The 23,419-nt window shown below is 33.7% G+C and overlaps 2 protein-coding genes across 4 annotated transcripts; both read right to left on the bottom strand.

The window, feature by feature from the left end:
• Positions 1-5,247: 5,247 nt before the first annotated feature.
• On the bottom strand, positions 5,248-13,089 carry LOC142610696 (uncharacterized). 3 transcript variants are annotated; one of them, XR_012839859.1, is made up of 7 exons: positions 12,852-13,089; positions 11,892-12,043; positions 10,747-10,852; positions 9,588-9,770; positions 6,790-7,302; positions 5,856-5,952; positions 5,248-5,742 (listed from the first exon to the last, which is right to left on the bottom strand). XR_012839859.1 is itself a non-coding variant. In XM_075782597.1 (7 exons), exons 2-7 carry the CDS (start codon positions 11,937-11,939, stop codon positions 5,389-5,391), a joined length of 1,359 nt encoding a protein of 452 aa, XP_075638712.1. In that variant the 5' UTR covers positions 11,940-12,043; positions 12,852-13,089; the 3' UTR covers positions 5,248-5,388. The 3 variants fall into 3 exon arrangements, 2 of the variants coding, with proteins under 2 accessions (XP_075638712.1, XP_075638713.1); XM_075782597.1 differs by having other exon boundaries at positions 5,856-6,010; XM_075782598.1 differs by having other exon boundaries at positions 5,856-6,010; positions 9,612-9,770.
• A 5,144-nt stretch (positions 13,090-18,233) lies between these two features.
• Positions 18,234-19,382, bottom strand: LOC142609200 (F-box/kelch-repeat protein At3g23880-like). Its single transcript, XM_075780810.1, has one exon. It carries the CDS (start codon positions 19,380-19,382, stop codon positions 18,234-18,236), a length of 1,149 nt encoding a protein of 382 aa, XP_075636925.1.
• Between the last annotated feature and the right edge of the window lie 4,037 nt (positions 19,383-23,419).

Raw genomic sequence — 23,419 nt, 5'->3', positions numbered from 1 at the left:
TTTCAAGGAAAGCTACGTAACACCAATTCTTTGCAGCTATCACTTTCTACCACAATGATCTTTGAACATCATATAGTGAGCAATTGATTGATCTCAAGCGACGCCTTGCCAATCAAAGGGTTCTTGAAAGCATGTTGACGACCTTTGGACAAACTCTTCAAGCTAGACTGACAATCCTTCTTCTTTTTATGTGACTGAACTTAGTGAAAAGTACTAAGCTGCCTACGTACCCTGGAGAGGGATCAAGTCATTTACGTAGTTCAACCAAAATTTTTTTAATTTTTCTTTTGCTTTGTTTTTGATGATGATTTTTTTTCTTTTGTTTTGTTTTTTGATGATTTTTTTTTTTGTTTTGTTTTTTTTTTCTTTTGCTTTGTTTTTTTTTCTTTTGCTTTGTTTTTTTTCTTTTGCTTTGTTTTTTTTTTTTTTTTTTTTTTTTTTTTTTTTTGTTTTTTTTTTACAAAAAGGGAGGGCTCACGTGTGTAATCCTTGCCCTACACCCCACGGCATTTCATGGGTACCAATTGTGCAATAGTGGGTATCATCTCTAATCGAACCCGAGACCTTGGCCTCAAGGGTGACATGGACATCCAACCACTACGCCACACTCACAAATGGTGACATAAAGTGGGATTAATTTCTCCTTATTGGTGCACTTTCAAAGGTAATGGAAAAACATCATGTACTCTTGTAGTGCTGCAGTGGGTAGTTTAAGCTCTTACCGAGGAGCAATTCTTGATTTTCAAGCATAGAAGCGTTTGAGGAACTTCCCATTGATGGGGCCGATCCTTACACCCTTATTGTCAATCAATTTGTAAGCCTTATTGGTGTTTGCCCTTTGCCTGAGAGTTGGAAGTACATCACAAGCAACGGTCACATGGTTTGACCCAACAACTTCATCAAGGTCTAGATCAATCTTGTTTTCTTTGGCAAGCTTCATGATTTGTTCTTTGAAGACGAAGCATTTTTGAATTGGGTGGCCAATGATGTGATGATATTTACAGTAGTTAGGGTCATCAACTTTCCCTATGTCTTCTGGTCGCTTGCATTCTGACAATTTAATCAGCGTTAATTGCAGTAGTTGTTCTAAGATGTTTGGCACATCTTCATCGGGGAACGAATATGATTTTTGCTCTCATTCCTTAAAGGTCAGACGACGCACTTCGTTCTTTTGCCATCCTCCAAGTTGTTTTTCATTTGTCTTTGCTCCTCTCCTTGGAACCTTAACTATGGTAGTGTTAACAGTTATTGGGTCTTTGAGATTGCCTTTTGTATTCCTGTCATTCATCTTTACTTCCTTTCTGCTTTCCTCAGGTATGGGAGGTTTCATATTTTCATGGCAAGAAATACTCAATTCCATGTCGTGCGCACGAGTTGCCAATTCTTCGAATGTTTGGGGTTTTACCCCTTGTAGGATGTACAGAAGTCCCCAATGCATGCCTTGGATGCACATTTCTACAGCAGATATTTCAGAAAGTCTATCCTTACAGTCTAGACTCAAAGAACGCCACCGACTGATGTAGTCAACAACGGGTTCATCTTTCCACTGCTTAGTATTGGTAAGCTCCATCATGCTTACCGTGCGGCGCGTGCTGTAAAACCGGTTAAGGAACTCCCTTTCCAACTGATCCCAACTATCAATCGACTCAGGTTCCAAGTCTGTATACCAATCAAAGGCGTTTCCTTTCAGTGAACGAACAACCGCTTTACAAAGAGGCCTCCTTGAGTCCTGCGTTCTCACGGTGTTTCTACAAAGTGAGCAATGTGTTGCTTAGGGTTTCCCTTGCCATCGAATTGCAAGAACTTGGGGGGTTGATACCCATTTGGCATTCTCATATTGTCAATGCGCTTCGTATAAGGTTTTGAATACATGAGAGAATGTGTGGAAGAACCTCCATATTGTGCTCGTATGGTGTTCGTTATCATGTCCTGCAGTTGTTGGACAGATATTGAGGCCATTGAGGTGGATTGTTCTTGTCGGGGAGTGTTTTCAATTTCTTTCCCTTCATCATCCTTTGCAGATGCGAATTTATGACCATGGCTTGATTCACCAAGATCTTGTACTTCGAGTTTGTTCATTAAAGTTGCAATTTGGAGGTCCTTATCTTCAAGTGCTTTTGTGAGAAGGACGACCCTTTGTTCCATTTCAGCCATCTTTTCTTCCATGGTAGAGGTGTTAGTCATCATGACTGACACAACTTCCACAGATGATGGAGAAGGAATTGAATTGAAGTGAGCACGTGAAATCTCATCTTTTGGGTTCCCTTTGATGAGAGAGAAATCGTGCGACCAGCTTCTTGTGGAGGAAGAAGGGGATTTGCCCCCATACTTGTGGTGTTCCAAGATGGAGATGTCCTTGTTGATGACCTTGTTTCTTTTAAGAGGGTCTAAGGAGATGATTGTCTGGACCTTGGCTTCCTTGGTTGATTGAGATTGAAGCTTATTGTGAGCTTTAGATTGGCTACAATTGATTGCTCCAATGCAACTGTTGGTGGTAGCCGTACCAAGTTTAATTGAAGTAGCTATTGTTGAAGCTTGAATGTTCTTGCTAGAGGCCATTGAAGTTGGTAGCAAGATGATGAAGATTTTTTTCTTTGAAGGAGAATGAGATGAGAGGCAGAGAGGTCCCACTGGGCGTGCCAGAATTTGTAGACGACTAAATTTCTTAGTTCGAAATAAATCAAACAAGTAAAATAGTTTCGCAAATACGAATTTGTATTGATAAATGTGTGGTACAATTCTCTGTAATTACAAAGGAGTGATCCTCTGATTCGATCTCCTTGAAAGATTTATTGATTGGAATTGTGGTAATGTGATTTTGATTTGAACATAAGATATTCTTCAATTTGGCTGAGGAATGGATCGAAGATCTTTGAAACGGAATTACAATGAATCTCTAGCTATGAGCTTGTTAGAAATTCTTTGTTCTTCGTGTTCTTCGTGTTCTTCGTGTGTTCTTCGTGTTCTTCGTGTGTTCTTCGTGTGTTCTTCGTGTGTGAAGGTTTGTGGTGGAAGTTCTTCGGGGCTTTGGAGGCTTGAATCCGTAGAGCTTCACCAATTTGTGGTTTGTTGAGGTTTCCGGAGGCTTTTAAGCTTGATTCCAGTGAACTTTGAGATTTAGGAATATGATTTGGATGATTCCTCTTTGATTGTTCTTCGTATTTGAAGGTTTGTGGTGGAAGTTCTTCGGGGCTTTGGAGGCTTGAATCCGTAGAGCTTCACCAATTTGTAGTTTGTTGAGGTTTCTGGAGGCTTTTGAGCTTGATTCCGGTGGACTTTGAGATCTGGACGAGTAGTTTGGATGATTTTGCTTCGAATGTTGTTTGCATTCGAGGTTGAAGTTCTTGAAGTTCTTGGAGGCTTCGGGGTTTGATTCCGGCAGAGCTTCTGGATTTCTGAACTCAAGATATCTTCTTCCTTCTGTCTCAGTCCTGTCTGTCCCTGTCTGTGTGTCTCCTCCTAAATGTCTTAGGAAGGCTTCTATTTATAGGAGTTTAGGGGTAGGTGAGCGACACGTGGCGGAGTTTGATTGGTCCGCTTATGTCATCGCTTACACGTGCTGAGTGCTTGTGTCACTGCTTACACGTGCGAGGCTGCCTGTGTCATCGCTTACATGTGCTGAGTGCTTGTGTCACTGCTTACACGTGCGGAGCTGCTTGTGTCATTGCTTACACCTGCTGATGCAGTTTCATGCCTTTATTTCAATGACACTTGGCAAATTTCTATTGGTTTCTGAATAGCGATGGCAAAACCTAGCAGCAATACGTGGCGCTTTGTAATTGGTTGTATTTTGTGGACTTGGTAGTATGATGTGTCAGCTTGTGATAGGTCGGGAATTTTCCCTCTCTACAGTATTTTCAGTTTTTAGTTTTCAATTTTCAGCAATAAGCAGTATCCAAACAAACCATAATTATGTTTTCATATTCAACTCTTGCTTATGTTTCCCTTTTTATTGTCAATATGGTTAATCTGCTTAGTCTTTCTTGTGATATAGTTGATCTTAAACATGATTTTTATCAATTTTGATTTTGGAAAACTTCTTTCCCCACGTACAAGTGTAATATGTATTGTTAGTCATATTCTATAAGCAATACATGCAAAAGGGAAAAAAAATCTAGTCTTTTTATATAATTTAATACATTAATTGGAGTATTTTTATCTATTTGTAAAACTTCTTTTCAAACCTTTAATTTTGAAAATTAATCTAAACCATCAATATCATTATAAATACAAGTTTGAGATAGTCACTATTTCTCTTGGTGATATTTGATTTTAGTATTGAACATTGGATTTTAGTAATGAGTTTGTCTTAAAATCAATTAATTTTGATTTTAATTTGATATAAGCAGAAATGATGAGTCTATTCATCTTTCATGTGTATGGGAGATTGAATATTTTCAAACAGAGTAAACTGTATTAATAGTGTACAACATTTGAAAAGATGATAATTTCTAAAAATAATTTTTATTTTTAAAAAATTTTGGGCTTTAATTAAAAAGTTTACTCACAATAGATAATGCATTTTTTTTAGAGATAATTACAATATGCTACTAACCCCGTAGCTCGAACCCTCTCCTCCCTTGACCCTCAAGCACTTTGTACATGGGGAGGTGCCAATTTAGCTACAAGGCCTTTGACCAATAGATAATGCATTCAATTGTTCAATAAAGGGGGCTTTTCTTTTTTTTTGTTTGCTAAGTGAGAGGCCTTAGTTTTTTATTATTATTATTATTAATAATATCAATTTTTGCAGATATAGTATATTCTATATTCTATTCTAATAGAATAAAGGTTGAGATGCCACTGGCACAAGATACCTATCACCCACAGATAACATATGTCATCATATAATCTTAGGCTTGGCAGACATGTCGAGTTAATTAATTTTGGGTAAAAAAATTGGGCCCATATATCTAATTATGGGAAAATTATTGTGTACTCCCGGAGTACCATAAATGCGTACTCTTTCCTCTTACATGAATGGTGTGTCCCACTAATTAAATTCATGGTAGGATCTACCATTCATGTGAGAGGATGCAGTACACATTTATGGTACTTCGAGAGTACCTAATAATTTTCCTTAATTATGACTCACACCTAGAGAATGCATGCAATGACAACAAGTGTTCTTTTATCAAAGCATAAGAGAATGACGTGTCAAAATCGTAATAATTCTAATAGTAAGGAAAACAATAATAAAGATAATTAGTTTTTCCCATAAACATTTTAAGTAAAAAAAAAAAAAGGTTTTGGTAAAAATTTGGTCTTAAGTAATAACATTCATTACAAATTGACTTCAAGTCATTAAAATACAACATCTTACATATCATTAAAATACAACATCTTGTGCCGTTTACTCTCAAAAAAAAAAAAAAAAAATACAACATCTTACATATCATGTGCAAGACTCAATGACTTCAATCCAACATCCTCAATCCTACTAGAAAATACAAAGAAAGCAAATAGAATCCATGACACAACCAGTGTAATTCTATACATTCTTGCTCTGACTTGGGAAATCATTTCTCTCATCCTTGATTTTTCTTCTCTTCGCCTAGCTATCCTTTCCCTCTCCCTTGCCTTTTCTTCCATTTCACGAGCTAGTTTTTCCCTCTCATTAGAGGCCTTTGCCTCATTCTCCAACCTCTTGAATTTTGCCAAGACTATTGCTGCAACTTCAGACCCACGCTTACAAGTTTTTTGATCCAACCACTCAAAGAATTTACAAGTCTGTACCTCTTTCTGCACATAAAATCAAATCATTTCAAACAGCCCAATTGCAACAATTTAATCAACATTAATCGGGTTTTGAAAAATAAAAAGCATTTCAAACTGAAGATGATTACATAACTCACCTCATCATAAAAGCAACAGCCATAAAACCTCCTCCCAAAATTATCCAATGTCAAAGACGTCCTTTGCGCGCATCTATCTCTCGAACATAAATGGTGACTGAAACTTGAGTAAAAATCACTTGATGAAGACATAGTGGGACACAAATTTTTGATTCCTACGGACAAATATCAAACATTACCCATCATCAGTACAAATTTTTCAAAATTTGAAATCCTAGAACACTCACTTACCTGTGAGATACAAGAACGGAGGTCAAACTTGTATTTCCTTGCTTGCAATCAGTAGCAGAAGCTGAATCTTGCGTAAATCTCACACAATTTCGATCATGAAATGCAATTTCAGTCACCGGATTTGATTTCTAAGAAAGTTGGAGAAGGAATTCGAATGAAATATCTCTCGGATCCTAGTTCTAATTTGTCTTATATAGCAAAGAGGGTTTTTAAGTGGAGAGGTGAGGAGTGGGTTACGGAGTCCTAACAGAGGCCACATCAGGTAGATAAAGTGATAAAGTCCAAACCATGGGTAGGCATTATTAAAATGGGTCTAATTATTACATGTGGATAAACTGTAATTACCCCAACAAAATAAGATCCTGTACTAAATTTAGTTAATTAAAGATACACAAAAACTCATGCACTCAGTTAAGGACAACTTTTGAGTTGTTGTCAATAACTGAACTCATGACCCAATCAGCATTTCCACCTAAGAGTCTATAATTGTGTGTATGACAGTATATATTTATTTTTACATTTTTGGCTGAGAGGGGGTTTTCATTCTTTCTCAGATGAATATATGAACAAAATAGTTGTTCCACTTAAACTAGCTGAGTTCCAGCTGCCTCACTGACTAGAACAGTACTCTTGAGCCAAAAAAAAGCAAAAGAAAAAGAAAATATATAAAAATGTTCATGAGAGAGAGAGAGAGAAAACATACCAGAACTCTGTGAAAAGTCTGCTGCCAGGTCAGAGAGACTGAAATTTCGAGTTTCCTGGCCTAAAGATCCAAAAGAAGGAGATTCCATATCCAGAATTTGTTCATTCAGGGGTTGTGAGTTAGACTGTACACTGGGGAAAGATGCAACAGATGCATCTTCAACCGTTGGATGCATTTCCAGGACATTTCTGTCAGAGCCATACATGTAAGGAGAACTGCCAGAATATCCAGTTTCTGATTTGATCATGCCCCCATTTATTCCTTGAATCATATCCATGTTTGAGCTTTGAGCTGATAGCATACTTGGTGGGGCACCAATCCTACTAGAATGAGCAGGCATTTGAACAGCAGTGTGCATTCTTGTGTGCAACAATGATCCACCATTAGTAAATGCATAAGGCACACCATTAGTAAATGCATTAGGCAAACCAGAAACAATAGGGTAGTGCATATTTTCTAACTTCACAGCTGGTCCTGTATGCTCTGAAGCATAGCAAGCTGAGTTCTGGTGCACTGTCAAATAAAGTAAATATCAATTGCCAATTCGATGAAAATTTGACATGCCATAACAAGCATGTACTGGAAATGAAATTTGTCCAAAGGAGCGATCAAGGAAAACATTAATAGAAGTGCCTAAACAGTTCCCCAGGCCACCCAATAAATCTGTAACAGACTACAATATGGAATTTTGAACAAAATTAGCCCAGCATTTCAAAGGAAGCGCCAGATGACGTTCATCTCCCCCCTCCTTTGCCCCCACCTATCATATGAAGTTGGCTACATGCCTGTAATTATATCTATGCCTACTTTTCTCACCACCTTGATCAACAACTATTCATGAACCATTTTCAACTGAAATAAAGTAGTTCACATGGTGCATGTATCTGTATCATTGTAAAGCAGAAATTTTTTGTTTATTTTATTTTTCTATTGAACCTAACAATTTATTGTAAACCCAATGCAGCAATCAGTTTTCAGTAAGTTCTAATCATTAGCATATCAGTCCTTTGTTTGCATGTGCCTATGGTGTATTTTAAGCATAATTTTACAATTATTAGACATTAACCCTGTCAAAATATGATGTTATGGCTTCTACACAGCCAATGAGTAGTCCTTATTTTATATAAACCATTAGCAACTTCGTTAGTTTGCCATCCTGACTTTATGAGATCTTTGGTGTATTCTAAGCATAATTTTACAATTATTAGACATTCATCCTGTCAAAATATGATTTTATGGCTTCTACACAGCCAACGAGTAGTCCTTATTTTATAAAAACCAGTAGCAACTTCATTAGTTTGCCATCCTGACTTCCTGAGATGTTCTCCATTGGGAAAAAAATACATTGGGAATGGAGGCCTAAATTTTACCAGTGTGCCAACTACTAAATAAATGGGTTCACATGCAAGTGCAGCATTTTCAGCTATGTAAGCAATCTGTGGATTATTCACCAATGTGGATTTATTAACAATAACAAGCTCCTGTGTTCTATCTCAGAATTCTGAAGCTTTTATTATGGTAATCAAATGCTGGAACCACTCGAGCAAGGTTGAGAAACTACATAATATTTATCAAAATTTTTTTTGGGGGGATGGGCGAGTGGGGGGGGGGGGGAGAGGGCAGGAGAGAGAGTAATAAGACCACTCAATTATAATATTTGAATGTTAATCCCTTGTAAACAAACAGCCAACCTTACAAGTACACTGCATTACTGCTCATGGTCCACACCAGAATAATGCAACAGTGCCAGACTTATAACAGTTAAACAATGAGAAGTGGTCAAGCTCATGTGAGCTAAAATTAAAGTCACAGTTAGATTAGATAAAAATCAAAGATTATTCCACTCTCTCTAGAATTTCTTATAGCATTCTACTTCACAAAAATTCTCAAGCTTATACAGCCGGAGCCATTTGATAATGAGTACTAGCAGTGAGTTCTTAAATATTTTTGCTAAACCACATTTTAGGTTTTTAAGTTTTTTCCATTAGCCATACAAATCCTGATGAAATGCAGTCAAGAGATATACCATAACTAAAAATAACTGGTACATAGTTCGTCAAAAAAGAAAAAGAACTATACTGGTACATAATGGTGGGGCAACTTGAGCCCCTCTTCCTTTTCTTCCATCCACCTATGCAAGCCAAAACTACAAGCTTTCAAGATTCAAAAGAAAAGGCACAAATAAGACATTAATTTCTCAGAATAAATTGTCGTCTGCGACACTTGCAAGTAATTCAGTAGTGGAGAAGGCAAAATTTTAGGGCTGTCCAAGTTCTTCTAGATATTATTAAGAAAATTTATTAAAGTGAAAAAAAGGGGTGCAATTCTAGTAAACAATTATTCAAGATATTGCCCAAAATAAAAAGAACAATAGAAGAAACAGGGAAAATGAAATGTGCTAGGGAAGAAATACTCCCCCTATGCCAACCATAATGTTCATCTCATAAGTGCAGCAATGTGAAAAGACTTCTCTATTTTCAAGTGACAGATCAAACTGTATGTTATCCAAAGAGAAAGATACATGATCCACCTAGATAGTAGCAATATATACAATTGTACTCCTGGGATTAATTAAATGACCAGGACTATGAGCAAAATGCAGGTATAAGGTTCTTGAATGTTGCAACAAAATGGATATGGTTTGTGTTAAATTATAAGAAAGTAAAAGAAGATCAGGGCTGCTTCTGAGAACAGTAAAATGAAACTTAGAACAACTAAACCTACAAGTAAAGCCATGGGCCAAAATAGACGTCTAGTGATTATATAACCCTAGCTACTAAACATGGAAAAGGTCTTACATGATGAGATATGAGATCCATTACAGGTAGGCAGTGAAGTAACTCCACTTGGTTGCATCTGACACATTAACTGCACCTGTAGATCAAGCAACCTGTTGAATTCATTTATTTGTTGCTTCACCATCAATCTAAGATAATAAGCCCTGAAGAACTCTCGATTTTCTTCTTCTAGCTTCTGCCAAACTGAAAAGCAAGCAAAATACTAAGTTTGTGAAGGGTAGAAGGACACAGCAAGCGCATAACGACTGTAAATAGAATTGGGTGGGGTAAAAAAGCTCTCAGAAATCTGATTTTTTTTTTTTTCTTTTTTGAATCCACTAAAAACTGTGGGTACATGGATCTGATTTCTCATATTGGATTCATAAATCAACAATACAAAAGCCTTATCTTGCTTGCTCTTCTTTTGAAAGAAATTGCTTGAGCAGCTGCAACTGCACTGGGTTTATTTGTTCAAGTTGACTGGCAAGGAGAAGTTAGTATAAAGCTCTGGATGGAAAGCGCTGGGGAAAGATAAGATATTGGATCAGGTTGAAGGGCTGAGCAATCCTATATGTCTGAAGAAGTCCTATCTCTATAGATAAAAGGAGTGATAAGTTTGCAGCGGTTCATGACTCCTGATTGCAACAGGTTGGTTGATGATTCAATATCCAAGTAGGCCAATGAGTAAAAAATTCTTTTTAGAGTTCAAAGTTCAAACTTAATTGGTAAACATATTACACAATTACATGAGCTATGGTCATCTTGAATATTAGAATTAATAATATAAAAGAAAGCTATTAAAGAAGCATGAATAGCAAGGTTCAGAATGCAAACTAAACGAGTTGCTTGGGCAATAGGCCAATGATACTTGATCAAAATTGGTCTTCACCATGCTATTATTTCACCTGTTTTCTTCTTAAAAAAAAAGGATAAAGAAAGTTGAAGCTATGCAATTTAAGGAGTTAATTTTCTAACTTTTCTAAAATTAACTTAATTATCAAAATAATTACACTGTATTAATTTATTATCATGCAGTTTTTTTAATTTTGAGTATGCAAGAAATCTCCATATATTGCTTGTGCAAATACAACCTACTCATATATGTTTCAGAACACATAAATAAAATGAAAATAATGACAACTATAAAAATAAAAAAAAATAAAAAAGTATCCATAATTACCAAGCTCTGTAAAACCAGGCTCTATTTTTGCTTGATCCAATAGAGTTTCCACAACCTCCTTCTGACTCATGTACAGTTGAAGACATTGCTCTATAAGATTTTCCACCTGAGAAATCAAGACATATATGCCCAGAAAAAGGAAATAAAGAAGATCAGGACAGCCAGATTCTTTTTCTTATATACAATACATGGACTAAAACCATGGTTTAAATTTTTCCATGTCATCAACATTCTATGGTAGGGTTCATCCTAAAAGAGATTTGTAGTCTGACTGGCACTTCTGGTATTTCCATCAAAGACATTCAGGGCTCAAATCACCACATCCCCCACTATTGAATTTTAAAAAAAATGGACCGATATCAAGTGCCTTCCATCCAAATATATCACAGGTTTGAGTCCGGAATCAAGCTTTCCCAAAAAATAATAATAATAATAATAATAATGAGGGGGCGGGGGAGATTTGAGAGTTTTGTGCACTAAGTACAACCTTTACCATTTTATCAAGGTTCTATGGTAATTCTAGGGTATGGTACCAATCCAAATTGTTTATTTCAATTGATTTATTAATGAACAAAAGGGTAAAATTAAAACACAAGCAAATACATGGTAATGATCACAGTGGATACTATACCTTCGCAAAACATAAGAGGTAAAGCAGAGTCACTAAATTAACATCTGTTTAGTTAAAATTTCAATAATCCTACAACGGAGTTACCCTAAAAACTCTATAAAATCTCAATCCATATCCCCTTATATCATACATACATTAATACATACACACAATATAATATATATATATATATATACAGAATTTAAAAAAAAAATACAAGTAAAAATAAAAAGATTATATTTAAGCTTATCCTCCAATTTCTCTAAACCTAAGCAATAATAGTACCACACACACACATCATTCACAATACAATTTTATTTTATTTTTTTTTGAAATCACAATACAAAGGATGAGGAAAAAACAATCATTATTCAGAACTAAACAAGGTCAATTGCTCAAAGAATTTTAAAAACAAATAATCAAAATACACAAAAAGGAGCAATTAGAAGAAGTATAAACCTATATAATTACTTTTTACTAATTAACATCACTATTTTTTTATTGAAAAAAAAAAAAATCAATCTCAAAAGCTTACCACTAGTATATCTTGGCAGGAGACTCTTCTAACGGAACCACTCGACATTTTTTGGATGCAGAGAACCGAAACGAAAATCACTATAAGAACGAACGCTATGAGGAATATTCGAAATTGAAGCACACTGATTTTCCTCCACTTTCAGCTTAAACCTATCAAAATAATCAAATATCAAAAAAAAAAAAAAATCTAAGATAATGTGCCCTGAAGAACTCTTTTTTTTTTTCTTTTTTTTTTTTCTTTGCTTTGTTTTGAATCCACTAAAAACTTTGTGGGGGCATGGATCTGATTTCTCATCATTGATTCATGAATCAACAATACAAAAGCCTTATCTTGCTTGCTCTTCTTTTGAAAGAAATTGCTTGAGCAGCTGCAACTGCACTGGGTTTATTTGTTTAATAGTATTGGATAAGGTTGAAGGGCTGAGCAATCCTATCCTATATCTCTGAGCAAGTCCTATCTTTATATATAAAAAGGAGGGATAAGTTTGCAGCAGTTCATGACTTCCGATTGCAACAGGTTAGTTGATGACTCAATATCCAAGTAGGTCAATGAGCAATTTTTCTTTTCTTTTTTTTTTATAGATTTCAAAGTTCAAACTTGGTAAACATATAACACAATTACACAAGCTATTGGAGTCTTGAATAGCCCAATGATACTCCATCAAAATCGTTCATTTCTTCTTCTTATTATTATTTTTTATATAGACAAAAACCATTTATTTTAATTAATTTATTCATGAACAAACAAGTAACATTAAAACACTTGCAAACAAACATTTACTAGCACTAATTTAACATCTGTTTTAGTTAAGATTGTAATAATTCTAGAACAGAGTTATCCTAAGAACTCACACACACAAACCAAAAATAAAAAAGAAGACTATTATATTCAATTATCCTCCCATTTGTCTACAAAATTATAAACACAAATTTTGAAATTAAAATCTGAAAAGCTTACCACTTGTATATCTCTGGGCGAGTCTGTTCTAAGTGAACTGCTAGACATTTTTGGGAGGGAAAAATAAAAAACAAAATTTCACAAAAAAGAGCTAATGGTTTTAGCTGATCTCGCTTTTGTATTACAATAAAAGAGAGACAAACATCCAAGAGTTTGAATTTGATTATTTTGAAACCAAAAGCAGAGAGTTGTGATGTTAATCCATTGAGAAATATGTTAAGAGAGAAAGTTTTGGAGCAAATTGGTCATTTTGATCGAAATTCGGTAAAGAGAGTGAGAGAGAGTGAATGGAAAGGTGACGAAGCAAAGGTTCGTTTTCTATGGTGGAAGCCGCTTTCATATAAAGTAAAATTTTTATTTTTTATTTTTTTTCATTCACAAACCAATGCTCTGCAATAATCTAGGGGCACGACAAATTTGAAATTTTACAACGTGACAAGTCATAAAGGAAATACCAAATAAAAAAAAATTATATATATATATATATATATAAAGTAATGTTAGCAATGAATTTATTTATATAAAACTTAATAATAATTCGAAAAGTTTTGAAATTTGTTAAGAAAATTATCGTCTTTGTAGTATCACTCAATAATTTTTTTTTTTTTTTTTTTTAAAAAGAAAACGTTTTTGGATGGGTTGGCAAGGTGGAATAGCTGTGAGCAAAGGAAAAAAAAACATTGGTTGTAAAAGGGATCTTCGGCTCGTGCTAACGGCGTGACCATTTTAGGAAAGAATAAGATTTGTACTTAACATGAACACCTAGTATTTGCATAAAAGGGAGATAGTGACCCCCTATAGTTTGATGTTATAGAACACCTCTTATTGACTAAGCTTGTGTTAGACCACTGTTGAGGATACGCGTATCACTCTTGGCATCCCGATGTCCATTTTCTTGTCCAAGGTTTGCTCGCCACTTAGTAGTAAAGTCACCATCTGTTCCACTACCCTGACATTGGCGTGTCTTCTCTCTCTTCCAGCCATAATATAGTACAGTAGCTATATTAGGGTTTGAAATGGGCGAATAAAGGTTTAACACCTGTCTTGATGTATCTCATAACATTCTTGGTACTATAAGAGGAACATATTTTTAAACAATTAGGGTAAGAACCTAGAGAAACACAGGAGAAAGAGCAGAAGGTTTATGTAGGAAAATGAGGTAGAGAAAAGGCTTTCTTTGGGAAGAACATCACCTATGTACAGAAGCTTTCATTTTCACATAATAGAGAGCTCCAAAGAGTAAGGGACATTCTCCCATTGCTCACCCGTGGTTTTTCATCCATTCCAAAGGGTTTTCCACGTATTTGCCCATGCCTTTTTTACTTTACATGTTATGCTTTCCATTTTTCTCGGTGTTAAAGTGCTAAAGTTTTCCTTTTTATTGTTCTTAAGTTTTTTCACTTATATATATTGTCAGATCCATCATCTATTCTCACACATAGTCTTAAAAATCTAACTTGTACGTACAGTTGACATGTGAAAAGAGTGGGGTTCACAAATATGGGAGATCGAGGGCCTATTTGGTAATAGTTTTCAAGTATTGTTATTCAAAATGATATGAAAACTGTAGTTTGAAAAGTGTTGTAAAAATACATGTTTAAAATATTCATAATTCAAAAAATGTGTTTGGTACCATGTTTCAAACAACATATTTTAAAATATAAAAAAATATAATTGTGTGTTTGATATGTGTAAGTATATTTTTTTTAAGTGTCAACTTTTTGACATGCACAATTATTTTATTAATATTTATTAGAGTAGAGAGAATTTCCCACGCTATTTATGTTTGGTCTTCTTCAGTTCTTCTTCTTCTTCCTCTTTAGAAAATTTCTTCCTCCTCTTAAAAAAAAAAACCACAATCGTTTGGTAAAAAAATCCAAGAACCCACTCTCATTAATCTTCTAAAAAACTAACGAATCCTTTGCAAAAAAAAAAACTAGGAGGAAAGAGATAAAGAAATCTAGGTTTGTGTTTTTTTTCTAATTGGTGATGTTGGATCTTTTTTTTAGTAATGGAAGTGAAGAGAGAGATGAAGAAATATAAGAGTGAAGAGAGAAGGACGTGTGAAAGAGAAGGAAGAAAAAGAAAGAACGAAAAAAAGAAAAAAAGAAAAGAAAAGATGAGGCGTGTTGCATTAGCGTGAGACAGAGAGAGAGAGAGAGAGATGGAGAGATGTAGATATGTTAGGTCTTAGCAAGTGGGTCCCACACTCTTTTAAATATTTACAAAAATGCCATTGAAGAATATTATTTGAAAACTAAAAACTGGTATCAATGAATTCTCTAAATATAGTATTTAAACTCCATAAATTGAGAAACGTGACTTAAACACTTAATAAAAAAAAACACTCCTACCAAACATGTTATTTTCTTTTGGGCCCCACAGTTTTTAATATTTAAATGCTGAAAATTGTTATTTAGAATCGCTTACCAAATAGGCCCTGAGTAATGACGTCTACAATAATTTCATAACAAATTATGAGTGACATTTCATATAAGGTAATGTTACCTAGAATGTGTTGTGAAGTTATAGTTAAAATATTATGGACATAACATTTCTCATGAGAATTTAGTTGATTTGGATTTTGGATTGGGACCATCATTTATTACCATCTGATTCATTTATTTGGTTTCACTGGCCTTGGATCAAATCAGTGTTGGCTCCAAGAATTTTTTTCAGGGTAGTCAATAAGAAACTTAGGGTATATTTAGTAGACTGTAATAGGCACTGTAATGTAATAGTTATTCCTATGATTTAGCTATTCAGTAGTTTTGTTATGTTTTTATTATAGGAAATAGTCATTCCTTATGAATAATTATTCTTTAAAATGATAAATAACTATTCATCTCTAAAAAAGATGTAATAGCTATTCCTCAGTAAGTGTATTAATTTCTACAATTAATATATTTCTAAATAAACAAATTTTCCATATGCACATAATAATTATGAAAATAAAAATATTATAAAAAATAACTAATCTCTCTTTCAAATTTAAAATATTATTTTTTTTAAGAAATATAATTATATGAGTATGATATTTCCTAAAATATTTATATCTTAAGTTTGATTTGAAACACTTTCATTCCATTATCTTCATGTTCTATTATTGTATTGTCACCAAACAAATGAATAGTAATAAATATTACGTTACAGTATTTTGTATTCTTTGTAATATCTATATTCTTATTCCTATGTAATTATCGTTACATTATAGCAAACATGCCCTTAAAGAAATGCCTCATTGACAAACAACATACAAGTGGAATAGAAAATTATACAAAACCTAATAAATAGAAAACCTCATATATTGTCAAAAAAAAAAAAAGCACAAATACATAAAATTTTACAATATCATTTTACTAGTTTTCATATTTTGAAATCATTGCATGTTAATTTCATTATCAATATTGTAAGTTACATCTCTTTCAATGTCCATAACCAAGCAATCATTCATCCACTGATTTTCCATTTGATTACAATTTTTTTATTTAACAATTTCACTCAACTTATTCGTTCTTGTATTTGTATTAAGAAGAATTTTTTTTAATATTCTTTATTAAGAATTCAACTCAACAATTCAATTAAAAAAAAATACAATTATTTTATTTAACGATTCAACTCAACTTAGTAGTCTTTGTAATTGTATTAAGAACAACTTTTACTGTGTTCATAGCATTAATTTATTAAGAATTCAACTCAATAATTCAATCAAAAAAATTTGTTTTTCACTACTCATTGTCCCACACCCCAGTCCTCGCATCCACTTGGCCCACTTCCTCACATAGTGTTATTTATAATTTATTAAAGTGTAAATTAAAGTTTATGCACTTATATTTGTCTTTACCCTTTAGCTTTTTACTGCCCACGCCCCATAGCAGTTAGAGCATTCACAGCAGTGGAGCTAAAAATTTAGCAATTTAGCTCCACCAAAAGTTACTTTATCTATTTTACCTACACACATGCTGCAGCAGTGGATCTATTTTAGCTTTCAACACAATAAAATAATATAAACATCACAATAAAATAATATATCTACCACAATAAAATAATACATCTCACTACAATAAAAACACCACAATAAAAAAGTAATGTGAACGCAAAATAAAAAATTAATTTTTTTTAAATTTAACAGTGCACATCTATCTAGATGCAGATCAGAAGAATTTAAAAAAATAGATTTAAATTTCGCATCTTCATTTCTTTTGGTATTTTGGTGGAGCTAAAATAGCTATATAGCTATTTAGCTCCACTGCTGCAAGTGCTCTTAGCACAGCCACTCAACTCTTACAGCAAATAATACTTCATAAAGCTAAACACTATCATAAAGATGTCAAACACTTATAAGACTAATCACTATCATAAATTATAAATTTACACCAGTCTATCACAATCCACAAAACCAGACACTCAAAACTCAGAGACAGAGACAGAGAGAGAGCTGTGATAGTTACCGGTAGATGAGATACTGAGAGCAACGAGCAAACCGATGGTCAATTTGATTATGTTCTCTCTCTAAAACTCTTAGGTTTGCATTTATTTTTATTTTTATTTTTTGAGGTTGTTATTGGGCTTCCTAGTTTTTTTTTTTTTAAAAAGGGCCAAGGATATTATTAAGGGACCAAGTTTAGTCTTTTAGCTTAAATAAAATTTAGGCTGTGGTGGAAGAATTCCTATCCTTGGATAAGGAGGGACATGCCTCTAACAAACTTATTGCTATTTAGCTAATGCATAATCCTTGTTTACTAAAAAAAAAAATTAACATGTTCATCAAAAAATAAAAAATTAACATTATTCTGTCAAGAGCTTTGTAGTTGACACTTCATAGTATTTTTTTAAAAAAAATGTTCATGATTCAAATGTCTCATCCTCTTGTTTTAACTATCAAATCATCAACAAAAAAAAAAAAATCACTTACTTACAAGAGTGATCACTTGAAGAACATATGTCACCGTAAAATCTTGAATTGAATTACAACTAACGCTCCGTTTGTTTCAATGGAAAACCTAGTGTAAAGATAGTTTTCCTTATTTTCCAGTGTTTGGTAGCATAAAAAAAAGATGAGTCAAAGGAAAACTATCTTTGGTCAACATAAAAAGTATGTCTTATTTTTAGAGATTATTTTCCATTAAATTCTTTTGGAAAATAACTTTATCTTACAGCAAGCTAAATAAGGGAAGTTAAGAAATTTTTTTCAACTCATTTAAAGTTGCTACCAAACATGGGAAAATGAGACAGTTTTATAGAAAATGTTTTATAGAAAATAACTCATTTTCTAGAAAACATCATTGTTGAAACAAACAGAGCGTAAATAACTGATGAAATAAATGCTGTATGGCATGGATTAAGGAAAAGGCAACATCTTAAAGGACAAGAATGACAAGTTCACTTGCCAATTAAAACTAAGCTTTCCATGGAATTTGTTACATGAACAATCCATGTAACCCCTTGAATACCAAGATTATTCTCAATTCGAGTCTCAGGGTCTAACAAAATGAGCCTGTGATCTTGTTCAACTATAAAAACACCAGTGTTGGAGCAGCTAAAGAACCAGTCAAATATTTTCGGTAGTACGATTTGTTTAGTCCACGACTCGACCACACCATAGACCTTCATTACCCATAGGCATATCTTAGCATCACTCACAGTAACCACAGCCAGTGATCCCTTGTATTCTACAAGAAACTCTTTATGCCCCACCTCAAGAAAATCTATGTCTGGCAAAAGTATCTCACGGAATCTCTCTTCATTGAGATCAAAACACAAACTGGATAGGCAGGTTCTGATATATGCCCTGATCCCATTGGATCTAATACTATAAACTGAAACAAGTGACATCCAATGTAAAGATCCATTAACCAATTGGCAGGTATCCCTACGAGAGATTACAACATAGTGTATTTTCTTTGATCTTTGTGACTCTGTTGGTAGCCTTCTCCATGAATCCGTACTTAATGTGTAAATTTCAGCCTCAATCCATGGCTCCATATTACGACTCCTAAGATATACAATTCTTACAATCTTGTAGTCATTGGTCTCAGAAAAATATGAGAATCCAACAGCCACTTCAGAAATTTCAGTTTGCTTTAAATAACTTGACAAGCAAGTAGTTGTTAGCACCTTAAACTGTTGAATATTAAGATTCCACAAATATATTGTTGGTTCTAATGTATATCTGAGACATACAATGCCATTATAAACGCCCACTATTATGGGTGGAAAAGAATTGGGAAATTCAAATCTAGATAGTGGAAAAGAATTTGGAAATTCTAATCTAGAAACCTCACTATTATTGCATGTAATCATGCACAAATTTGGCAAAGTATTATCTGGTTCCGTAAGTAGTAGAAAATGGGACTTGTTATTATTCTTGCATAAGAGGCTGGCTTTATTGAGGTGGGCGTTGATGAAACCTCTACTGGTGATGGAAGAGTTCCAAAGCTTGGAGACACACCTGAATCGAACAAGAGACTTGACTAGTAGCCATGTGAGGATTTCGAGGACGAGCTCATGTGGGAGATACTTGGACGACATTGACTCTTTTTTACTCATCTAGGAGCCTGAGACTGGCAGCTTAACAATCTAATCTGGGACTTATATATATTGCCTTAAGTGTAGTACAATTTGTTTTTTTAATTGAATTCAAACACTTGGATTCATTAACAATTGACCAATAAAACACAAATTATGTTATGTTTTCTAAGTATAATTAAATTATCATTCCCCTTAAGTTTATCTGGGATGATAATATTTCATAATTCTTTACAACCTGACCAGCTTTATATGCTAGCAACGTACAAAAGCTAAAATCAACTATTACTTATCAGCTGACAACAATCAGATGCTTTTCAGGGGGAAAAAAATCAGATCCTAAAATCATGGGCTCAAACTAAAATAAAGGACCAAACAAGTAAAGACTCCGTTGGATAAACATCCTAATGTTACAAATGACAAGTAATTAAGTACGTTCTTTTTTGTTTTTTGAAGCCGACAAAGACAATGGCAATTTCGGGGCAGACTTCTTCTCCTACATGCTTGCTGTTGTGCCAGTCCATTGCAACTACTCAATCCCATGTAATACTTTTATCAACAACAACAACAACAACAACAACAACAAAAAACCTAAAATCCCACGTAATCTTCACGTATGATATGAACCAAATTATGTCTTTTATATATATAATACGTGTTTGCCAAATAAAGGGCCTAAATGAGTTTGTCACTAAAAAAATACTAACTCTTGCTAATCCAAGCTTGAGCAATAGTTGATAGGTCTAGTTACAATTCGAGGTGTGCATAAGCTGGGTTGGGTTAGGTTGAATTTAGAGTACTTTTCAACTAAACCCGACTTAGTTGGGTTGAGAAATTTCAGCTAAACCCAACCCAATTTATTTTAAAAATCAACCCAGGCCAACCCATAGGGATTGGGTTGGATTAATTGGGTCATTTGGTTGGGACCATTTTATCAAGTCTAATTTTATTGTTTATAACAAAATTGGGTTTTCATTTAAATATTTAAATTCATTAGTAATAGATAATTATAATTTACATAATTGGGGCTAAATTAAAATACAATAATAAAAACAAAGTCTCAAATTAAACAAAGTGTTTGTTTGGATCTTGATTACAAGACAATTTTTAAATAAAATTTTTTATCTTACTATTTGTGGGTCTTACATGCATTTCCTCTTAAATAGATAAGTTGTTCTGAACGTATACTAACTCTTAAAATCCAAATAAATCAAACTAATAGACTTAAAATACATATATTTTTAATAAGCTATTAATAGCATGAGTTAGGTTAGGTTACTTGGGTTGAAATCTTTGCCAACCTCAACCTAACCCAAGAACTTAAAAAAATTAAAAATTAAGACTCAATCTATAATGAATTGTATTGTGTATGAGGAACTGAATATTTTTTTAGTCAAATTCAAGGTGAATAACCTCTTGAACATGAGAGAGAGAGAGAGAGAACTTTATTTAGTTTTATTTATGTTTGCCTCTTATTCATGTCTTGCTCAATTTGAATACAAACCTCGATTACCTACTGTAAGAAATTCATATTACATGTATGAATAAGGAAAAAACAATAGAAGATAATAACTCCTAATAACAAATAAACAAATCTCCTAATCTTTATCTCCATAACATATAAATAAATCTCCTAGAAAGGAGAAGATATTATTAATAGGATAAAGTTTGGCTCCAACCATCAATAGGAAGATGACAATTGTTCTTGTCACGTGCAATGCATATGATCCACTTAATTAATATTATAATTTTAATAGCATATGACAAGGACAAATATCATCTTCCTATTGAGGATTGAATCATTGAAGACATGTTTGGAACCAAATTTTATTCTTATGTTATAGGAGGATATAAAAGAGACATTTTACATCACATCCTTATTGAATTTAAATTTAGAAAAATAAAATGGACAAGAGTGTTAGGTGAGAATCAATTATTATGCACATATATTTTGACTCATATGATGCCCCTAAGATACTTATGACTCGTTTGATACATGTGTTTAAACATATGTTTTTAGTTTTTAAATAATATTAAACGCATTTTCATACACTTTTTCACTTACGTATTTCCCAAAAATACAAATAACGTTACTAGAACAACGTTATCAAACAACTCCTTATCTGCCAATAAAGTGAGAAAGTCTAACTAAATGATCAACTGCTCTAGTTTAATCCTACAAGGGTTTAAATAATAATTTTGTATAATAGAGGGTGCAAGATAATGACCTATACCCAAAGTACCTAGTCAATACAATACTAGAAGTCATTTTGGTTTGGTTAGGAGAATGAAATATTTGGCACTGATTATTATCGATGTTGTGGGGGGTGAGATTTATAAAATAAACAAATGGGTAGTAGGGGTGATCAATTGGTACTAGTTTATTTTTGTCATTGGGCCCCTAAGCCCATGAGTCAGCCTACACTACAGACATCCGAGGAATTATTCGAGGATGAATGTCTCCTCGGATGGGCCTGGCAAACGCCTTGAGATTTGCCGAGAAGATTAAAAGCAGAGCTCTGAAAGAACCATTGGTTAAGAGGGGAATCCAAGTATCCTCTAGAGGCAGCGGCATGGTGGAAATATCTTGCCAAAAAGGCTGCCACAGCCACATTAAAGACACTGCACCTACCTCCCTGGCCGCATTAATGAGAAAATGACCCCTGAACAGTAGAATAAAGCTTTCCTGTTACTATTTAAAGACTGGAAGAAGGTGGTAGAAGGGGAGATCAGAAAAAAAGAAGAAAAGAAGGAACTAAGAACTGTAATGTTTGGCATAAGAGAGAAGCAATATACAAATCGTCCTCGGCTCACGTCTGAGGAGGTTCTTTTATCGTAATTGTTTATTATTTGCAAGGATTGTGGCATTCTAGCCTGCTTGTCAAGTTTCTAGTACCCCTAAGCTAGATTTCAAATCCACTCTCTACAAATCTTATTGTTTAAGGCTCATTGGGCCTGAGCCCACATCTGTCTTTGGGTCCAGGTGCAATTGTGCATTTACAGATGTACCATTTCAAGATTACTACTATATACATACATACATACATACATACATACATACATATATATATATATATATATATATATATATATAATTTAGATATTTTATATGCCCAAATATCAGTCTAAGTATATTAACTCAAAATATCAGATCAAGTAACATGTTTTTATAATTTTTTAAAATTAATTTTCTTGTACTAACTGAAACTCCTAAAAAATCATTGACACATCCAACACAAACTAGTATGTTTTAGGTAATATCATTATTGGTTTAGTGGCCAATGCAATATATATCGGCCAGTACAACCGATACCAGTATAATATTGATTAATTTTTCCATACCACATGAATCTCTTTGTTTTTAACTCTTTAATCTATCTAAAACCAATGTAAAAAAGAAATGATCAAAAAAATTTCAATAATTTATTGTTGACAACCGCCACTATAAAGGGTTATTAAAAAAAAGCAAATCTTTATTTAACCACCGTGACATTGGCATGAATTGGAAGATTGGAACACACGTCTTGCGCACATAAGGAACTCAAACAAAATATTACGAACATATCGATAGCCACAATAAAAGCTCTGATAGAAGAAATAGTGTAATAATGGTGAAGAAATAGTGTAATAATAGTTTATTTTGAACACATATATATCTCCATTTAAAACATCAGAACGTGTTAGTTGAACTACAAAACTTTTGGTGAAATTATGGTTTATTAAAACATTAGAATACTTTTCAAACATAAAAAAGCTTACAAGTACTTAAAACTAGATCACATATTTTCTTTTTATGCAGAATGCAACACGTTCATTCTTCAACAAAAACTAAGCTCTCTAAGGAATTAGTTGTATGAGCAATCCATGTAACCCCTTGAGTATGAGCAATCCATGTAACCCCTTGAGTGCCAAGATGGTTCACATATTGAGTCTCAGGTCTAGCAAAGGAAGACCATAATCATATCCTTCAACTAGAAACTCACCAGTGCTAGAGCAGCTAAGGAATCTAACAAATGTACAGTTTGTTTAGCCCATGACTT

Source organism: Castanea sativa, chromosome 9 (assembly GCF_040712315.1).
Source record: "Castanea sativa cultivar Marrone di Chiusa Pesio chromosome 9, ASM4071231v1".
Classification (NCBI taxonomy): domain Eukaryota; kingdom Viridiplantae; phylum Streptophyta; class Magnoliopsida; order Fagales; family Fagaceae; genus Castanea; species Castanea sativa.
The sequence above is the reverse complement of the archived record's forward strand: the minus strand, read 5'-3'. Positions and strand labels throughout refer to the sequence as shown.